The sequence below is a fragment of the Palaemon carinicauda genome, chromosome 17 (genome assembly GCF_036898095.1).
Source record: "Palaemon carinicauda isolate YSFRI2023 chromosome 17, ASM3689809v2, whole genome shotgun sequence".
Taxonomy (NCBI): domain Eukaryota; kingdom Metazoa; phylum Arthropoda; class Malacostraca; order Decapoda; family Palaemonidae; genus Palaemon; species Palaemon carinicauda.
Window position 1 is genome coordinate 42,560,000 of NC_090741.1, and position 21,300 is coordinate 42,581,299.

Below are 21,300 nucleotides of genomic sequence, written 5' to 3' on the forward strand. Positions count from 1 at the left end.
CAATTAGACTACTTATATTATTCACATACTATTCAAATTCTCTCTCTCTCTCTCTCTCTCTCTCTCTCTCTCTCTCTCTCTCTCTCTCTCTCTCTCTCTCTCTCTCTCTCTCTCTCTCTCTCTTTTCTCGTGTGTGTACCTGGAAGAGGACAAACTTTCCCGGTGTCTCTAACGTAAATGGTGAGTATTATTTCAATTATTGTATTCTAATAACTAAAGGTTATGTAAATCTCAGTCCATTCTATGAATTTGTATTGTGTTATTTTCATCCTTTCTATACTGCTTATACTATTCCATAGTAAAACAGGATATAACGAATTATTTGTCCAAACATCAAAATGATAAATGGAATTAATTTGAAAAGTTTTGATTGGAAATGAACATGGAAAACAATTGAATTTAGATAATTACATTGTGACTTTGCCATCAAAACACGATGTTCCAGTGGCTTGTCAGTTACAATATACTTATATATTAGAAATAGAAAATTTCACATATTATTTTCACTGAGAAATTGAAATAAAGAAACTGTAATTAACTGTTCCAATTTTGACTGTCTCTAGTAAAGAAACAATACTTCATAACTCGCTTTAATGTCTTTTGTATTACCCTGGGTGGCTGAATCTAATTGCACAGTGTACTACCGGGATAGTGTGCAAAGCTTCCCTTCTTTTTCTTTCATTATTTGTTAAATTTGCCCAGAATGTCAGATAACGAAGACACAGTAGAACCTATGGATGTCGGGGAGGAAAATTCCGTAAGTAGAAATGATGAAAATCTTCTTTGAAATTAGAAATAATGTTGTTTTTACCAGTCTGATATTTGTTGTCGTGAACGCGGGAAATCAAGTTCGTTTACCCGAAGGCATATGATTTAATAATTAATTTAGTTACTATCTTTAATATCTTGTGTGCCCTTAAGGCCTATTAATAGGCCTTAGTAACAATAACAAACTCGAAATAATATCGTAGGGATATAATCTTTTTCTCAAATAAATCCAGAAGTTTCTATGGGGGACACGGTACGGTAGTGAGGCTAAGTAGCAGGGTATTATTTTACTGTCACGGTCTAACCTAATTCGTTCTAATCTAATTAATTTTACCAGAACTTAGCAAATGTGCCCCTGTCACGTACAGAAATGCATTGGATATTATGAGGAGGAACAATGTAGGTCTCCCCACTATCCTCCCCCCCCCTAAACGAAGGCTACTACGATATTTACAGAAGTAACAATTTAATTCACCTCCTACCTTTACCCCGTAATTTATACACAAACACCGCTGTAGGTAATCTTCGATACCTCATAACTTTTAACTCAAATGAAATGCCATTTTCTTATTCGTATGGGGTGGTTGCAGCTTTAACCCTTCTTCTCTTACTGAAGCCGATAAACGATGTTCTGCCGTCACTTTTTGTACCTGAAGAAGGTACTATAAGCCTTCCAATAGTCCAAAATTATGGTAATTTCAGCATGAATGAATGCTAATAATATCAGGATCAACATCGTCTGAACAATCCTGGACAACCCTAAAGAAAGTCACGTTTTTCTTGGTAAATTGCGACGAACATCCATTTGCCATTGACCCTGCTGCCAACATTGTATTTTCTCTTTCAAATCTTACTTGTCTATTTCGATGATATGTCCTGGTCTGGCAATCTTCAGGATGTCCATCATTAAAATGTCTACTCACACTTCGCTGCAGAAGTTATACCAATCCACGAGCCTGTGAGATACAAACTTTGTGCATGGAGGCAATCAGGTCCTGGGGTATACTATACGTAAAACATTAAAAAATAACATACATCTTCGTACGATAGTTTTGAACGTGAAAATAAGGTATCATGTTTAGGGGTAATCTTATGCCCATAACGGGGTGAATGTAGTTTATCGGGACAGGGCGATATCTTTCTTATTACTAGCCCAATCGTTTTTCCTTATGGGGAAGATGTGCTTTACTATGATCCAATATACCATAATATAAAGTTATTTTATATTTCTAAGTTCAGCCCAAAAAGGGGGCAAGCCCCCAGCTAGGGGTTGTGACCTGGGAACTACTAGGTTCAGTTAGGTTTGGTGTTTGGGGTTTTTATATCAAAAGTGGTTGGGGGTCGCAGGGGACCGTTAGCCACCTGTTAGGTCATTAGGAAGGTAAGAACACGACTTACAGGTCAGGTTTAGGGGGTGGGCGGGTTTGGGTTGTTGTCCATTTTTCTCTGCGTGTCCCCATAAACTACAAAGGCTCCGCATTAACTGTTGGAAAACCGCAAAAAAAAAAAAAAAAAAACACTTGGCCCGTGTTCGATGATTTTCCGTCATATTTATAATGCACTTCACCAATACGACACTTTAAACAAACAGCAGATTAATGCCCCTAAAGTCCCATTTTATACAAATACAGTCAGCCCTCGTTTTTCACAAGGATTATGTTACAGAAACAGGCGCGATAAGGGAAAAAAATCGTGAATGAGTTGCCCTAGGGTGGGATAATTCCCAACCTAACAACTCGCGGCCATTGCCTACACTCGGATACTTAACTCTCTAGTCTAAGTGATGCCTAGTATTGTTTTTACTTGGTATTTATCACAGTATAGTTGTTTCTATCGAGTAATACTGTATAACGCTCACTGATACTGTAGTGTATATTACTGTATTACAGTATGTGGGTAGTTTGTAGCGCTACGGCCAAGTGTCCTAATTTGTTTATTATCGCTCCGACTGTTATCTTGTATAGAATAAAAACGTTTGGAAATGGTCTACGGATCTTAAATATGTTGTGTAAAGGGGGGTCCGGGGGGGCGCAGCCCCCCTGGGTAAGGACACGGCTTTTAGCATAGGTTAGGTGGGTTTTTTAAGTTAGCTTCTCCCGCCAAAATCGTTTTTAAAATGACAGCCACAGTTCAGAATATTCCCGTTTTCTACGGGATCTGGCCGTCACCCTACAAAGGCTCCCAGTATGCTACTATCGCTACAGTAAAGCTTAACTGTACTGTAAGTGTACCCTGTTATTCGGACGACTTGACTCGCAGCGCATGTAGCCTACATTTACAATAAAAAACATTACTATAATTCTGTACTGTATATATTTTATACAACGACCTTTAACCATTTTTGTACGTTGTATGCAGCAATCCTCAAACATGGCGCACTTCCTGATGATCGTCTCTTACCCAGTAATCTGACGTCTACTAGAACCCAGTAATAATTTTGATCAGATTTACTTCAATTGGTTCGAAAATTAAAAGATAATGATAAAAGTATTAAAAGATAATGATAAAAGTATGAAAAGATAATGATAAAAGTATTAAAAGATAATGATAAAATTATTGTTAGTTACATTGTAATTATTGCGTAAACGCAAACAGCCACAATAACCGAACAAAATACAACAGCTGTTTTGTTTGTATTTCAATCATCGTAAGATTTTTTCTAATTACACAGTAATTTTGAAAGATTGACCTAACAATATATATACTCAGTATAATCATAAACTGTAGTTGTATCTAAGTAAAATGAAAATAAGAAAATTAGATTTTATTTTTATAGTACAAAATTATTCTCTTCTGTTCTAGGAGTTTAAATTTTTTGCCGAGAGATGTCCTTTGCCTTCTAGGGTTTGATAGTTTAGAATCAACTATTTCTATACTTTTAGATGTTACGGAAGCCTGATAATCGTAAATTACTACTGTACTGTACAGTATTTAATCTAAGAAGACTATACCGTAGTTTTAAGACTCGAAATGAATGATTTCCTAACAATAATGGCGAAGTGTTTGAAGAAATTTGAAATGCAGTTGTCAAGATGATAAGTGTTGCAAATTTTCAAATGATCAATTTTTTTTTTTACCATATTGGGATCTGATTACTATAGTCCATTTCTTTTAGCGAGGCAGATTTGCACCGACTTGCAACGGTGCCCTTTTAGCTCTGAAAAGTTTCCTGATCGCTGATTGGTTATAATTATCTTGTCCAACTAATCAGCGATCAGGAAACTTTTCCGAGCTAAAGGGGCACCGCTTCGAGTCGGTGCAAATATGCCTCGCTAAAAGAAATGGACTATAGGTAAACTTGTAGACCTATAAAGATCTGTCTGAATTTTCAGACTGACTGATAAATGGTATATAGAATAACTGGTGACTTAATTTTGTTTTTGAATTTTCAAGAGATACAAATAATTCATATATTTTCAGAACGAATCATCCTCAGCTGAAACAACATCATCTAGCAAAACAGGTGGGGAATACGAAAACAAGATGGAAGTCGACAGGTCCAAGAGGTTCGATTACCTGCTTAAACAGACGGAAATTTTTGCCCATTTCATGGCGGGGAATAGAGACAAGACGCCCTCATCGCCCCTGAAATGCAAGCCTGGTCGACCAAAGAAATTAGAAAACAGGAAGCCATCATTAACTGGCGAGTGAGTATCATGTTGTTCTTATATTTGCTGTTTGTGAGAAATAGATCTTGTGTTCAGTTTCGGGATGATAGTGGAGGTAAGTTAAATTTATCACCACTGCTTACATACAAGCGAAAATTATCATGATATCATGGATAAAAATTTTATAAACATTCTGAACACCTGTTGTTGTTTTTAATCTTTGAAGGTGGTTGAAGGAAAGTACATTTAGGTATAAGCTTCAGGCATGGATTGTTAAGCTGAAAAATTTTTGTTCTCAAAACATCCTTTTAATTCAGTAATGTAAAATTGCAAAAATAATTCCCTAATGTTTATTTTCTTACTCGGTGCACGAGTGATAATTGCCATATTTTTAAACTTGATACATTACGTTTAACCTAATCCATACATTTATGTTTCCCCTTTTGTTTCGTGTGCAGCCGGGTGCAGCCGTCCGTGATCAATGAAAGGTTAATATTTTAGTAATTTTTATTTCTTATCTAATGACTAGATAGCTTCTTGTAACTGAATTACACTCTTATTTTTATACAATAGTTGAAGGCCAATACGAGAAATTGATACATAAGATTGATTATAGGCAAACACACTCATGCTCTTTCGAGTATCCCAGAATGATGGTAAATTATATAGTATTGTAGTTAAGCTTTTCAAATTTTACCTCTTTGATATATTGTAATGAAGGTCTTCCTATTAGGCATCTGATCACCTTAAATTCCCCTTATATTTTCCTCTTTATGTTATTGTTATTCCACAAGAAAGAGGGTAGAAAAAAAAATAAGGTCACCTTGCTGATAAATGTAATTGTGTCGTTGAAAGTTCTGTACCAGGTAGGGTTACATTAACACTGAGGTGCTACTCTTGGAAAACAGCTTTTTAAATATTACTGTAAACTTAGCCGGTGAATATATAAATAGCTTACGTCTCCGACGGTCGACAGATTCCAAAAACTCGCGAGCGATCGCCATGAAGGCTGCCGGGTGTGCCCACCAGCGCCGACTATCGGCCAGATACCGCATATACTTCTCAACCAAACCAGTTCTTCTCTGTCGGTGGTCCAGACAACATAGGTTCCGCTCGCGCTTGACCTCAAGTTTCTACCGATTGGTGAAGTACTTGGTTTTGGTTTTATTGCTTTCGCCGTGTTGGATTATTCTCAAGCAATACAATCTTCAAAAGAAATGCTTTTGAAAGGAGAGGAAAATTTTTTGCCCTTGCTTTTTTTAATCTCGCTCTGGTTTTTCCATAGAGAAAAGATGGCCGACCCTTCCCTCAGTGTACGGAAGTGTGTTAAAGGCTTTTAGTAATTATTTTATCACTTTATAAATTATTGTTGATATTTATAGATTTACCTCTATATATTCTATATCTCACCCGCCTTTATTAGGCCTCTTCGATTCGCTTTCCATTTATACTAAACACCGAGATAAATTTTATGTTTTTGTTTATAAGCGACCTTTGCCTATTCTTTGTTGGCGGTCCTGACTTGGAAAACGAAGTTGAACAACGTTGAGCCCATTCAACTTTTATTTTTGTTTAGATTGATGAGATGAATATTTTTAGAAAATATTTTAAGAAATTTATTCTTTGAATAGTCTTCGTGCTGTTTTTCAAAGATGAACTAACGTTTGGTTTATTTATGCTACGCAGTTTGCGCTCTATCGTTACGATAGAGAAAGAGAGAATCACGGTTTCACTTTGCAGAAAGAGTAAATCGATTTTGACGTTTTGTTCATTCTTCTTACAAACTGAAGTTTTTTAGATACTAATTTAAAGGAACATGTTAATTTTCAATTTCTTATTCCTTTTAGTTTTTTCCTTTAGTCAAATAACCTTTTATTGACGAAGAGTGAGTGAGCCATTCTCTTGTGAGTGACAAGAGAGAGAGAGAGAAAGAGAGAACGATCCGATCTTTATTCTCGTCCCAAGTCTCTGTACAAGGAGTTTGGGAGTGAGTAACGTTGTTCTCGATTCAGATATTTACTCTCGTCCCAAGTTTCTGTACGGGGAGAGAGGATAAAACGTTCTAGTTTTTATTCTCATCCCAAGGCACTGTACGGTGAGAGATTGAAAACGTAGTCCTTAGTGAACTAGTTTTAGTCTCCTCCCCAGTCACTGATCTTTTTAACTTTATATATTTCCGTTTTATTCGATATATATGTATATGTTTATTAATTTTTGCATGTGTGTTTCATTTTGTACTAATGTGCTTACATTATACGACATATTTCGCAATTCTAACCTTTTGATTTAAGGGAGAATTGCGTGCTTCAGGTAGAAATCAGCTTTATTCATGTCTAACGTGAAATTATTAAAAAATGCGATATCAGTGAAGAAAGTGCGAAAAACATGTTCAGTGTTGCTGAGGGTTCGTTTGTTCGTGCTTGTCACTTGCCTAGTCCGAGACCTCTTTCAGGCTCCCCTGCACCAGGGAGAAGGAATGTCGTAGGACCTAAGGGAGTGAGAGGTGTAAACCAACGAACAGACGTTCCCTCAAAGGTATCAGACGTTGCTCGTCAAGCACGTCCTTGCCATAAGACAGGAGAGACAAAGTTCTCCTCGCCTTCCGATGATTCGTCTCTTTAAAAACCTGGGCGTAAGGTTTCGAGACGGTTGAAACGTTAATTAGTTCCTTCAGAACAAGTTTAACGTCCTAGCTGTAGTCATCATGAGAGTCCCGTTCATAGCGATGACGTTCATGTACAGACGTTTCCGACGTCACGATCTTTTCAGAGTGCGCAGCGTGACGTTGAGCTGCAGTCACCGCAGACTCGACGTGACGTTGAGCGGTAGACACCGTAGACACGACGTGACGTCGAGCGTCAGTCACCGTAGTCACGATATAGCATCGATCAGCAGTCACCGCTGTTACTACGTGACGTTTGAACGTCAGCCACCGCAGTCACAGGTTGATCCGAAGTTGAGTGTTTTGCATGATATGTTGTTAAAGCTTTCTTCTTTAATAGAAGCTTACGATCCTGTTCCTGTGCGAAAGGATCCTTTGCTTTTTGTACATCACGTTTCTGGGATACGTGATTCAGGTCTTCAACCTTCTAAATGAGCTTTGTTACGTCACGCTGACGTTATCCCTAGTGTCAGCTTTGCTGTTAACCGAGATGCGGAGCATAAATCTCGATGTAACTTTGATCGCTTTGAACGTCAGCCACCGGAGTCACAGCGTGACGTTGAGCTGCAGACACCGCAGACACGACGTGACGTTGAGCGGTAGACACCGTAGACATGACGTGACGTCGAGGGTCAGTCACCGTAGTCACGATATAGCATCGAACAGCAGTCACCGCTGTTACTACGGGACGTTTGAACGTCAGTTACTTCTGTTACGACGTGTTGTAGAATAACATTCTCTGCAGTCACAACGTGACATCGGCCCTCCAACTTTAACTTCTGTTCATATACAAGTTGATGTAGCCTGTCAGGCTTTTCCTTCACGTCATTCTGAATATAAATCTCCTTCTCGCAAGACTTTAGATTTATCAGATGATGTGCCTTCTGAAGAAGTTGATGACCCCCTTTCAACTAATGTACCTTTGGGGAGTCATTCAGAAGAGGAGTAACCTAGGGTTGTCCAACAATCCCTTGTTTTATAATTATGAATTTCTTTAGGGAAATTTTGTCCTACTCGTTTTGTAACGGCTGCTCCGCCGTCTGAGTTTACTCTTGGCATGACTTTCTTCGACTCCTACATTTACAAAGTCAGTTCTCTCTTGTTCTTCCAAGAGAGCCATGCTCTTACTGGGAGACTGGTTGGAATCCAGGAGAAGCTTAGGAAAGTCTGCTTTTGCTTTTCCTCCTTCTTAATTAGCTTCTCGCTCGAGCGTCTGGTGTGACACAGGAGAAGTTCTCGGCTTGGGAGTACCTGCCTCTGCCCAGGGAGACTTCTTAAGCCTAGTGGACTCTCCTCGTCGTCTAGCCATTAGACGCTCCAAGATTTTATGGTCTGCTTCAGAGCTAGACCATCTCCTGTTAGGAGTTTTTTCGAGCGTTTGAAGTATTTGTTTGTTGAATTGGTCCCTGGGAGCCTTAAGTAAGAAGGTCTCTCCAGCTGTCAATGTGTTGCTGTACAAATTATGTCATGCATGAACAAGGCTATAAGGGATGGCTCCAATGAACTGGCAGCCACGTTCACTGCAGGAGTACTTAAGATGTAATTGCGCTCAATGTGTTCATTGTCAAGACAAAGTTCACGATGAAGACTACCAAATCTGTCTTGGCAGCAGTAAGGGAAGGCGACTGGATGGTCTCTCTTGACCTTCAGGATGCATACTTCCACATCCCGATTCATCCAAACTTTCAACATTATCTGAGGTTTGTGGACGGGAAAGTAGTGTACCAATTTCGAGCACTGTGCTTCGGCCTCATTCCTGCTCCTCTTGTTTTTACAAGGCTCTTGCAAAATGTAGCAAGCTTTCTACATTTTTTTTGAGGAATCAGAGCCTCCCTTTATTTTGACGACTGGCTAATCAGGGCGTCGTCATTAAATCACTGTCTGGAGAACCTCTAATGGACATTAGACCTAACCAAGGAGCTAGGTCTCATAGTGAACGTAGAGAAGTCGTAACTTACAGTACTCCATCCCAGACTATTCTTTATTTGGGGATGGAGATAGTGTCGAATTTTTCGGGCCTTTTCGTCTCGCACAAGAATGGAACAAGCTCTGTTAAAAGTCCGTCACTTGCAAGAGAAAAACAGTTGCTCTGTAAGAGTTTGAACGAGCCTCGTGGGAAGTCTTTCATCGCTGGAGTAGTTTATCTCTCTGGGGAGACTCAACCTTTGCCCTCTCCAATTTCACCTAAACCATTGGAACAAGGAGAAGGGCTTAGAGAGTATCTCTATCCCAATCTCCAACTCAGTCTAGACATGTCTGACTTGGTGGGACAGCAACATCAGACTTCGAGAAGGTCTTTCTCTTGCGATCAAGAACCCAAACCATGTGTTGTATTCAGATGCATCGGATTTGGGTTAGGGAGTGGACAGTCTGGAATGCTCGGGTCTTTGGTCCACGGATCAGAAGGAACTCCATTTAAGGCAAGTAACATCTCTCTTTTGACGAGATTTGTGCAAGGAGAAATGAATGTCTTAGCGGACTGCCTCAGCAGAAGAGGACAAGTCATCTCCATGGAGTGGACGTTGCACAAGACTGTGTGCGAGAAGCTATGGATGACATGGGGTCAACCCACCATAGATCTTTTTGCGACTTCACTGACAAAGAGGCTCTCGACTTACTGCTCTCCAGTTCCAGATCCAGGGGCAGCCCACATAGACGCTTTCCTGCTGGACTGGTCTCGCCTAGACATCTTTGCCTTCCCACCATTCTAGATCCTAGACAAGGTTCACAGAGGTACTTCTATGGCTAGTAGACATTCCAAGAAGTCTACCGTTGCGGATGGATCTCCTGCGTCAGCCTCACGTAAAGAGATTTCATCAAAGCCTCCCCGCGCTTCGTCTACCTGCCTTCAGACTATCGAAAGACTCTCTAGAGCTCGAGGGTTTTCGAAGGAGGCAGCTAGAGCGATCGCGAGGGCTAGAAGATCCTCTACCATCAGGATTTATCTATCTAAATGGGAGGTATTTAGAGACTGGTGCAAGTCCTCCTCTATTTCCTCTTCCAGTACCTCTGTAGCGCAGATTGCAGATTTTCTGCTTTATCTGAGAAATGGTCGCTCCCTTTCTACATCTACCATTAAAGGCTACAGAAGCATGTTAGCTTCTGTTTTCAGGCATAGAAATTTGGATCTATCTAATAGCAAAGATCTTCAAGACCTTCTTAAGTCTTTCGAGACTTCCAAGGAGCGTCATATTTCTACTCCTGCTTGGAACTTGGACGTGGTCCTGCAGTTCCTTATGTCAGACAGGTTTGAACCGTTAAGTTCGGCCTCCCTGAAGGATCTTACCCTCAAGACAGTTTTCTTGGTGAGCTTGGCTTCTGCGAAAAGGGGTAGTGAGATACATGCTTTTAGCAAGAATATCGGCTTCTCCGCTAATAAAGCAGTATGCTCTCTTCAGCTTGGTTTTTTGGCCAAAAATGAACTTCCGTCTCGTTCTTGGCCTAAATCATTTGAAATCCCCAGTCTTTCTGAGATTGTGGGGAATGAAGTTGAAAGAGTGCTGTGCCCCGTTAGAGCTCTTAAATTTTATTTATCCAGAACTAAACCGCTGCGAGGTTGTTCAGAGGCTTTATGGTGCTCCGTTAAAAAGCCCTCTTGGCCCATGTCGAAGAATGCGTTGTCTTATTTTATTAGACTTTTGATTAGAGAGGCACACTCATTTAAGTGAGAAGGGTCGTAATTTGCTTAAAGTCAAGGCTCATGAAGTTAGAGTAATAGCAACTTCGGTAGCGTTTAAGCAAAATAGATCCCTTAAAAGTATTATGGACGCGACCTTTTGGAGAAGCAAGTCGGTGTTCGCTTCATATTACTTGAAAGATGTCCAGATTCTTTATGAGGACTGCTACGCGTTGGGACCATTCGTAGTAGCGAGTGCAGTAGTGGGTGAAGGTTCTACCACTACATTCCCTTAATCCCAATATCCTTTTAATCTACTCTTGAAATTTTTAATCTTGTTTTGGGTTGTACGGGAGACTAAGAAGTCTTTCGCAATCTTTTGATTTGGCGGGTGGTCAAAATATTGTTTCTTGAGAGCGCCCAGATTTAGGGTATTGATGAGGTCCTGTTGTAGGGGTGTTTACCCTGGTTATAGCAGCTCCTGGGAAGTCTTTCAGCATCCTAAGAGGATCGCTGGGCTTCGTGAGGATAGCGGACTAATGAGGCAGAGTAATCATCAGAGTCAGCTTCCTTATCAGGTACCTATACTTAAGTTTTTTTTTTTTTTTTTTTTTTTTTTTTTTTTTTTTTTTTTTTTTTTTTTTTTTTTTTGAATATTTGTCAAAAACTCTTGAGCATATACGCCTTTATTGTTTTAATACTGGTCTCTACCCACCACCATGGGTGTGAATCAGCTATTTATATATTCACCGGCTAAGTTTAATATTTAAAAATGATATTTTCAATTTAAAATAAATTTTTGAATATACTTACCCGGTGAATATATATAATTAAAGGCCCTCCCTTCCTCCCCGATAGAGACCCTACGGACTGAGAAGAACTGGTTTGGTTGAGAAGTATATGCGGTATCTGGCCGATTGTCGGCGCTGGTGGGCACACCCGACAACCTTCATGGCGATCGCTCGCGAGTTTTTGGAATCTGTCGACCGTCGGAGACGTCAGCTATTTATATATTCACCGGGTAAGTATATTCAAAAATTTATTTTATAATGAAAATATCATATTTTTAAACTTTATACATTACGTTTAACCTAATCCATAATTTATGTTTCCCCTTTTGTTTTGTGTGCAGCCGGGTGGAGCCATCCGGGATCAATGAAAGGTTAATATTATAGTAATTTTTATTTCTTAGGTTAATATTTTAGTAATTTTTATTTCTTAAGTTAATATTTTAGTAATTTTTATTTCTTATCCAATGACTAGATAGCTTCTTGTAACTGAATTACACTCTTATCTTTATACAATAGTTGAAGGCCAATACAAGAAATCATCTTGCTGAGAAATGCAATTGTCTTGTCGAAAGTACTATACCAGGTAGAGCTACATTAACACTGAGGTGCTACTCTTGGAAAACAGCCGTTTCACTGTGAAGTTGAGAATGAAAAGTGACATAACGGTTCTTAGCAGTGTCCCCTCAACCCACATTTTTGTCCTCTACATATTTCTGTTCCCACTTCCTGCCATCCATTTTGCTGTTTGATGTCATTTGACCATCAACTTCATGTTGCAGCTGTGGTGTTTTCCACTGGTTGTACCTCAGCTCTACATGACCCCAAATCTCCATATACCCATTGAATGGTATGACAAGGTTATTGTATTGTTTATGTGAGGACCTCTTTTAGAACCTTTATTCCAAGGAATACTGAAGGTACTTGAAAGATGGATATTGAAAATATGACCAGAATCAGATGGTACGCCCTACACTTGCGGCTTAACTCTTTTACCCCCAATGGACATACTAGTACGTTTCACAAAACTCATCCCTTTACCTCCATGGATGTACTGGTACGTCCTTGGTAAAAACTGCTTTTTACATTTTTTTTTTTTTTTTGCATATTTTTGATAACTTTATGAGAAACTTCAGGCATTTTCCAAAAGAATGAGACCAACATGACCTCTCTATGATGAAAATTAAGGCTGTTAGAGCAATTTAAAAAATATATATTGCAAAATGTGCTTGGAAAAAAAAATGCCTGGGGGTTAAGGGTTGGAAAGTTCCAAATAGCGTGGGGGTAAAAGGGTTAAAAGACTGCTATGCAGTACATCTTTTATATATTGTAGTAGGTTGAACACTTTATCCTGCAGAAATTTGGAATTTGTTTGCCATTGTCCGAATGGATTTTTTATCTAGCAGATCATATTCCATCTGCAGTTTATCCAAAACCTGTTTAAGTGGTTAGTCACACAGCTGGTGCAGGACACATTCTTATTTCTATGTTATAATAGTCTAAAACAATAACAAAATCAAGAACACTGGCTACATTCTCAGTGAGTTAAGGCATCAGAGCTAAAGTTACCAATTTAGGTACCACTATCATGTATTTAACCTAATCCATACATTTATGTTTCCCCTTTGGTTTTGTGTGCAGCCGGGTGCAGCCGTCCGTGATCAATGAAAGGTTAATATTTTAGTAATTTTTATTTCTTATCTAATGACTAGATAGCTTCTTGTAACTGAATTACACTCTTGTCTTTATACAATAGTTGAAGGCCAATACGAGAAATTGATACATAAGATTGGTTATAGGCGAACACACTCATGCTCTTTCGAGTATCCCAGAATGATGGTAAATTATGTAGTATTGTAGTTAAGCTTTTCAAATTTTACCGCTTTGATATATTGTAATGAAGGTCTTCCTATTAGGCCTCTGATCACCTTAAATTCCACTTATATTTTCCTCTTTATGTTATTGTTATTCCTCAAGAAAGAGGGTAAAAAAAAAAAAATAAGGTCACCTTGCTGATAAATGCAATTGTCTTGTTGAAAGTACTATACCAGGTAGGGCTACATTAACACTGAGGTGCTACTCTTGGAAAACAGCCGTTTCACTGTGAAGTTGAGAATGAAAAGTGACATAACGGTTCTTAGCAGTGTCCCCTCAACCCACATTTTTGTCCTCTACATATTTCTGTTCCCACTTCCTGCCATCCATTTTGCTGTTTGATGTCATTTGACCATCAACTTCATGTTGCAGCTGTGGTGTTTTCCACTATAGTCCATTTCTTTTAGCGATGCATATTTGCACTGACTCACGGCGGTGCCCTTTCAGCTCGGAAAAGTTTCCTGATCGCTGAGTGATTAGAATTATCTTGTCCAGCCAATCAGCGATCCGGAAACTTTTCCGAGATAAAAGGGCACCGCTGCGAGTCGGTGCAAATATGCATCGCTAAAAGAAATGGACTATAGTTGTACCTCAGCTCTAAATGACCCCAAATCTCCATATACCCATTGAATGGTACGACAAGGTTATTGTATTGTTTACGTGATGACCTCTTTTAGAACCTTTATTCCAAGGAATACTGAAGGTACTTGAAAGATGGATATTGAAAATATGACCATAATCAGATGGTACGCCCTACACTTGCTGCTTAAAAGACTGCTATGCAGTACATCTTTTATATATTGTAGTAGGTTGAGCACTTTGCCCTGCAGAAATTTGGAATTTGTTTGCCGTTGTCCTAATGGATTTTTTATCTAGCAGATCATATTCCATCTGCAATTTATTCCAAACCTGTTTAAGAGGTTAGTCATACAGATGGTGCAGGACACATTCCTATTTTTATGTTATAATAGTCTAAAACATAAACAAAATCAAGAACACAGGCTACATTTTCAGTGAGTTAATGCATTAGAGCTAAAGTTATCAATTTAGGTACCAGTATCATGTATTTATTGCCTATCATATATGGCACTGTATGTTTTGTAAGTGCAAGTAATTACCAATGCAGATGTTAATGGTCTTAAGAGTAAGTTAAAAAGTGTTTAATTAAAACCTTTTAAACATATGCTTCACTTTAGTGCTCAGTGACTTATCAGTGTCTCCTGTTGTGCAGCTGTTTGCAGTTGAATTTAATGTCCAGGCAGTACAGGATGTCTTTCTTTTAATAATTATATATTTTGTACAGCACTGAAAATATTGCCTTGCACATTATTTATACCTGAATGGCAGAATAATGAATTTTATTTTCTTTTTTTCTTTACAAAATTATGGAATTGTTATCACTTTTATTTGACGGTAATTTTTATTGTGGTCTTTTGCGTTAATAGCACTTATGAATGAGGATTGAAGCTTAGCACTTCGATGTGTGTGCACAAAGATTTATGCTGAAGATTTTCTAGTCCATTCTCCACAATTCACATACTGTACTACTGTACTTCGTTACCTTTTTTCCCTGAAGGTGATTTATCAACACAATAATATTTGCCACTTTTTTTTTATTTTTACTTGTATTTTCAGCCATTTGTGTGATTACCTTCTTGTTATATGGGTATTAATACATTGCATAAGCAGATTATTTTAATCACATAGTCGGTCTTGTATATAATTTGTCAAGTTGAATGTATCTTGTGTCATTCTCACATTTGCTCTTACGATCTTAACATTTGTTCTTTGTCAAACTAATCTGAATAAAGCCTCAAAAGTTCTGTTTAGGATTGCTTTTAAACGTTGCATATTTCAGCATGTACCAGGCACTAATATCTGTGAAAGAGCAGTGAAGGCCTCCGTTTTAAATAGGATCATCAATCATCATCACTGGAATGCTCAATTAATACCCAAGCGCTTTTCTCTCTCTTTTCTTTCTAGCATCGTGGACAAGAAGAGTTCAGAAGCTGCAGAGTAAGTTGCCGCTCATAGCATTTTGTTGTCAACTCTTAAAGAGGAACAGGTGTTTGCTCCCATTCGTAGTTCTTGAGATTTATTTTTTTACAGTATCTTGGTTCTCTCCTTTGTTGTAGGTCAAGCATCAAAAACACTTTAAAAGTTAGTGGAAAGGTGTTATTTTTATTCCTCTGGGTTTCTAAAATATTTTGTAGTAAAGCATGCCATGGTCTGGTGAGGGTGCTAGTTGGTCTGGAAGATGATCTCAGTTAATCTCAGGTTACAGTGTAGACAATATCCATGCTGTTTGGGAAGTACAATAGTAAATAATGTATTTCATTCAGTTGTAGTTCTTTAGTTAGAAGAAAATTTTAATTTTTAATCTAGAGGAAAACGTAGGGGTTTGGTTGTTAATATCCTTACTAATAGGTTGTTAGCTTAACCGTAGTTTTTTGTACTTTGCATCTTTAGCTTTTAAACCAGAAGAGTAACGTATCAATTGAGTTTATCTTATAGCCTCTTAATTTTCATTGCTGCAAATACTAAGCACTTAATATTTTTATTTCCATCTTGAAGGTCATGCACGCTTCATCCTTTTTCATCTTATGCCAGCGATTTAACTTTGCATGACAATTATACATGTTCGTATTTTGATGTAAGTACATTAGACTCATTCATTCATGTTACTCATCCTGTTCCTCCTGAGACTGTGGCAGGAGTTTAGATTGATATGTGGAACAAAGGTAAGTTTATTATTATTAAGAGTTGTATGTTGATTAGAGTTCTGTATTATTTATTCCAGTATGATCATTCCTTTTGAAAAATATACACTTTTATCTTGTAATTCTTTTGGTCTGTTTTAGTGTATGGGGTAGAGTCGGTGGTTTAGTATCCTATAATAGTGATAGTTTTTCTTAGTGTTAAATTTTATATAGGTGTCTTGAGCAAGTAAGTGCTGTTATTGTATTGTTAGGAAAGAAAACTTGAAAGTTTTGAATAATCTTTCTAAAGTGTTTGCCTATATTGTTTATGCTTTGTTCCTACAAGTAATATAACCTTCTGCCCTTTGATAGGAATGTGAGTTCAGCGAAGCTGGAACTGTTGTCAAATTTTTAATGAGGTAAACGCGAGCTCACTTCCTTGTGGTGGGTAGTTCTGGCTACCCAACAGACAGTTCCACATTCACTTTTAACTACAGCCGCAGTAGTGTATCGACATACTCTTCCTTGTGTTTTGCTTTGGCCAAATTTATGCTTTTCAGCTGAACTTTGATGTCAGCTTCTTGGGCAGACATGTGACTATGCCCTGCTAAGACCACCCCAGGTTGATGCCAGTACATGAGCAAAGCTGATATGGACCTGCATCATCTGTGTAGCTTCGTACAGAGGGCGTGACTGCTCAGAGATTCCCCTTTTACCGAGTATGGGGAGCAGCCTCCTGTGCAGTGGGCTTGATTCTTGAAGTGGGGGAAAAAGAAGTTGAAGAGGGATTTATCGGCACCAGACTTGGCATCGCCAAAGCTAATGCTGAAGAAACACTCAAGCTTTCATCCCTCCTTTGGGTTGTTTGTTTACTGTTACACTTCCCCTGAGGCAGAAGCCGATGTAGGAAGAAGAGAGTTCCCCTTTGACCTCAGAATGTTCCTTGAGTGAGACAGGAATGTAGTACTGTTTTTTCTTGCTCTAGCGAAGGTAGTGTTCTATCCCCACCTCTCTCCCAAGCTACTTCCATTGTTTTGACTACCATTGACGACTCTTGCAAAGATCTGGATCTTGGTGTACAGTGGCATGTTCTTGGTATTGATGGTGCTTCAGGAGGAAATTTCCTGGAGGGCTTAGCAATTTCCTTATGCCAGATGTCTTCATCCCACTTCTGTCCCTGCCTAAGTTCCACCTGCAAAGGAGAGCTGTTAGTTGGTATCTGGTTACGTCCTTGTCTAGTGCTGCATAGGAGCAGTACTCGCCTACTGTGGAGAGTTCATCCATAGATGAGAAACCTTCAACTTGAGTGGCTGAGAAATGGCAGTGGTGGTCTTACCCTGTAATTTTGCCTGTTCCTTCTCCTTCCTTGCGTGCTGATTCTCTAGAGGAGATGCCTGCCGGCCTAGGTAAGGAGTGGAAGATGCCTCCTGGTTCCTCTACGATTTTGTGGTAGGATCAGCAATTTACCAGAAACCATGAATCGCTAATATGCATAAGTAGTAGCATTGTGGTTTCGTACATACAACACAGTACAGTTCATTATGGTTTTTAACTTGAATATGTATTTATTTATATAAAATTGATGTTAATAGATAAGTATTTGAGTAAAAGGAAAAATAAGTTACGATCTGTTATTCACTGAAATGAAAGAAATTAAATTGCTAATGTGTTTGATATGCGTAGTGGCATTGTGCGTTGGTTCATTTAATATTGTACTATTTATTGTGTTTTTTAACTTGAAAATTTACTTATTGACATAAAATTCCTTTTAAATAAATGGTTACGACTTAAGAAAAAAATGTACGATCTATTATTTACCGAAATGAAAGAAAACTAAATCGCTATTGTGTTCGATATGCTTAGTAGAATTGTGCATTCGTTTATATAATACAAGTCTGTTCATTGTGTTTTTTAACTTAAAAATGTACAGTACAGTACTTATTGGTGTATAATTAATTGTAAATAAATAATCATGAGATTAAAAGAAAAAAATATCTTATGATCTGTTATTTATTTACAGAAAGAAAAATATATCGCTACAGTAATGTGTTGCATATGCGTAGTAGCTTTCAGTAATGTAATGCTCATTGTGTTTTTTTAACTTTGATATAGAATTAAAAAGGAAAAACATGTTGCGATCTGTTCTTTACATACTAAAATGAAAGAAAACTTTTCGGAATTATATAAAAATTTTTCAATTTATCGGATAATTTATCAATAGAAAAACCCACGAATATTGATCCATGAATAGGCGGCGGTTACTATATCTTAATAAAAATGCTGTGCTTCAAAATCTAATAAATAACATCACCAACACCTTTGTACTATTCTTGCATATATCTTCCAAATATTTTATCCCTCATCCACTTTATTTTCTGATGAACCATCAAAGTTAACTTTATAGCGCGAGATGGCATTTCACCCGAGGAACAAGGTGTGGGGGGGCTCCATGACTATATTTTGAAACAAAAGTTCCTTAAGAAAGAAGGAATAGTAATTGATGTTTATTGCAACGTGTGAATCTACCCAATTTACCATTTGGACTTTTCTTTTGTCGAAAGAGATCACAGGATCTATGTACAGTACATTACTTATTCATGATTGATTTGGTTCTCCCATTGGGTAAATAATCCGAATATTCCTTGCTGTATGAAAATACAGATATATGAGCGCATGTGTTTGTAGTATCAGGATATTTTATTCATTTATGATGATTAGGTAAAGTAGTTTGACTTATCTGGCTTTAAAATTAGCCAATAAGATGCAAGCAGGATGTATGTTGAAAGATGAGTTGTATTAGGTATTGCTTGAATTAATATTGAGGTTGCATTATTAATACTACTAGCCAAGTTGCAACCCCTGGTTGGAAAAGCAGAATGTTACAAGCCCAAGGACTCTAACCTTTAAAGTAGCCCATTGAGGGAAGGAAATAGCAAGTCAACTATATATAAGTAATACAGTAATAACTCTTGATACAAAAGTTTTCTGCATACAAAAATTCAAGATGCAAGGAAAATTCCGCCTCATATTGCGGAAAAAATTCACGATACGAAACTAGATTCTCCCGGCTGCGGAGAATATAAAAATTTGCGTGCCATCCACCAGACTATAAACACGCCACCATCCCCCCATGCTCCCATTGGTTTTCTCTCTACTCTGATGCTAGTTACTGCCATAATGGTCTGCATCTATGTGTCGTAATTCCTCCACCATTTTGTTTCGGTCTGCGTCTATGTGTCGTTGTTCCTCCTCCATTTCGTTTCGGCATTGCTATCGTTCTCATTGAATTTGTGTTGATGATTTCACTTTCGTGCTTTTAGTTACTGTTCCGTATTGTGTTGCGTTATCCGACTCATACATTATTAGCCATGGGTCCCAAGAATGTTGTGTGATGTTCAGGGAAAGAAGAACAGGATGCTTTCTATGGAAATGAAGCTGGGGATAAAATCAAGAAGAATGGGGGTGGCATGAGGTTAAGTGTGATTGCTAAGGAATATGGCCGAAATCCGTCGACTGCAGGCACCATCCGTAAACAGAAGGAAGCCATCAAAGCAGCAACACCTTCTAAGGGTGTAACTTTTCTCCAGCATTAGGAGCCACGTCAATGATGAGATGGAGAGACTGCTTCTCCTTTGGACTAAGGATCAGGAAATCGCCAAAGACACGATTACTGAGACGGCAGTCTGCCACAAGGTCAGGGCCAATTTTGGTGATCTCGTGAGTGCTCAGGCCAAAGATGATGTAGGAGAACGGACATTGAAGCAGGCACCCCCAGAGTTTAAGGCTTCACGCAGGTGGTTAAAAAAGTTCAAGACGATCTGGCATTCATTTCGTGGTGCAGCATGGGGAGGCTGCCAGGTCAGACACGAAAGCAGCCAAAGCCTTTGTTGAGAAATTAGACAAGTTGATTCCAGGAAGACTACAGTCCGCAAAAAGTTTTTAACAGCAACAGAACTTTGGGCTTTTCCGGAAAAAAATACCTCGTCGGAACTATATCATGGCGGAAGTGATGAAGCTGCTCTGGCACAAACCTATGAAGGACAGGCTTGCCCTTGTACTCAGCAAATGCCAGTGGGGATTGTAAGATGAAGCCCGTGTTTGTGTATCACTCGGAGACTCCTCGAGCCTTCAAGGCCCACAAAGTGCTAAAGGAGAAGCTACCGGTGATGTGGAGGGCTAATGCGAAACCATGGGTAACAAGATTGATTGAATTTAGAAAGTACGAAATGGAAAGTAAAAGAAAAATAAAGAATATAGAAAAGGGCATAAAAAGATTTAATTTTGATTTTTTTGTAAAATAAAGTGTTAATGTTATCTGCCATTTGTTAACGTGTTTCGTAAACAAGTGTTAATGTTTTCTTCCATTTGTTAGTGTTTCATAAAGTTAAGTGTTCATGTTTTCTGCCATTTGTCCTCCTCTGCCGCCAATTTCGGTTTCAGACTTCGCCTCGCTCCAAAGGTTAGGTTCCATATTTTCGTTATTGTACAGTATTTTTCATTTATTATTGTATTACTGTATTGTATGCTCTAACAATTAACTTCATTTACAGGTATTAATGGTTAGGTTAGGTATTGAATGATGCAAATGGTTGTATTTCATTGTGTTTAGTACAGTTTAGCCTTATTTTTTAATTTAGTAAGGTGTTCATGTAGGGCTTGGTACGAATTAGGTGACTTGCATTTAAACGGCGACTCATCCTACAAAAAAACGTGATTCGAAAGCCACTCCAGAACCAATTAATTTTGTATCTTGATGCAATACTGTAAATGAAAAATATGAAATATTTTAAGATCAGGAACAACGTTAAAATAGATCAAGAATAAGCCTTATAACAGCAGGGCAACTCTGGTATATTTTATGATAGATTGAAAAATTAAGTTCACATGCATTCCAAGCCTTGAAAAAAGGCCTGATAAATTTGTAAGGGGGGAAGGAATAGGTCCATTTGAAGGAACGTTTGTGTGGAACCATGGAAAAGGGAAACATAATTGAGTCAAAGCTTAGTGAGAAACTCATAGAGCCAAGATTGAGCAGTGAGATAAAAACTAAGAAGAATCATAATTTTATGCAAGAGAATACTGTATCTGAATGTAATTAAAGTAAATGAGACCAGGAGTACCATGTCCAATAGAATTTAGTGTGGGCTATGACATGGAAGTCATTGAGGTGCATGCCATTGCCCCTTAGCTTTATTCATTATTTGTTGCTCCTCAAGAGCTGAATGAGCTGCTCATCCCCAGCATCAAAGATTAGTGAGCAGATTCGAAAGGGGAACTGTATTCC

The 21,300-nt window shown here is 38.4% G+C and overlaps 1 protein-coding gene across 15 annotated transcripts in view; it reads left to right on the forward strand.

The window, feature by feature from the left end:
- Nucleotides 1–600: 600 nt before the first annotated feature.
- Nucleotides 601–21,300, forward strand: part of Iswi (Imitation SWI) — a 63,791-nt gene continuing 43,091 nt past the window's right edge. Inside the window, exons 1-6 of one of the 15 annotated variants that reach the window (XM_068390909.1) lie at nucleotides 601–757; nucleotides 4,189–4,415; nucleotides 4,835–4,864; nucleotides 11,787–11,816; nucleotides 13,084–13,113; nucleotides 15,301–15,333. In XM_068390909.1, the coding sequence (XP_068247010.1) occupies nucleotides 704–757; nucleotides 4,189–4,415; nucleotides 4,835–4,864; nucleotides 11,787–11,816; nucleotides 13,084–13,113; nucleotides 15,301–15,333 (404 nt within the window). In that variant the 5' untranslated portion in view covers nucleotides 601–703. The remainder of the gene's footprint in view (nucleotides 758–4,188; nucleotides 4,416–4,834; nucleotides 4,865–11,786; nucleotides 11,817–13,083; nucleotides 13,114–15,300; nucleotides 15,334–21,300) is intronic. The other 14 variants (XM_068390913.1, XM_068390910.1, XM_068390911.1 and 11 more) reach the window with 14 other exon arrangements.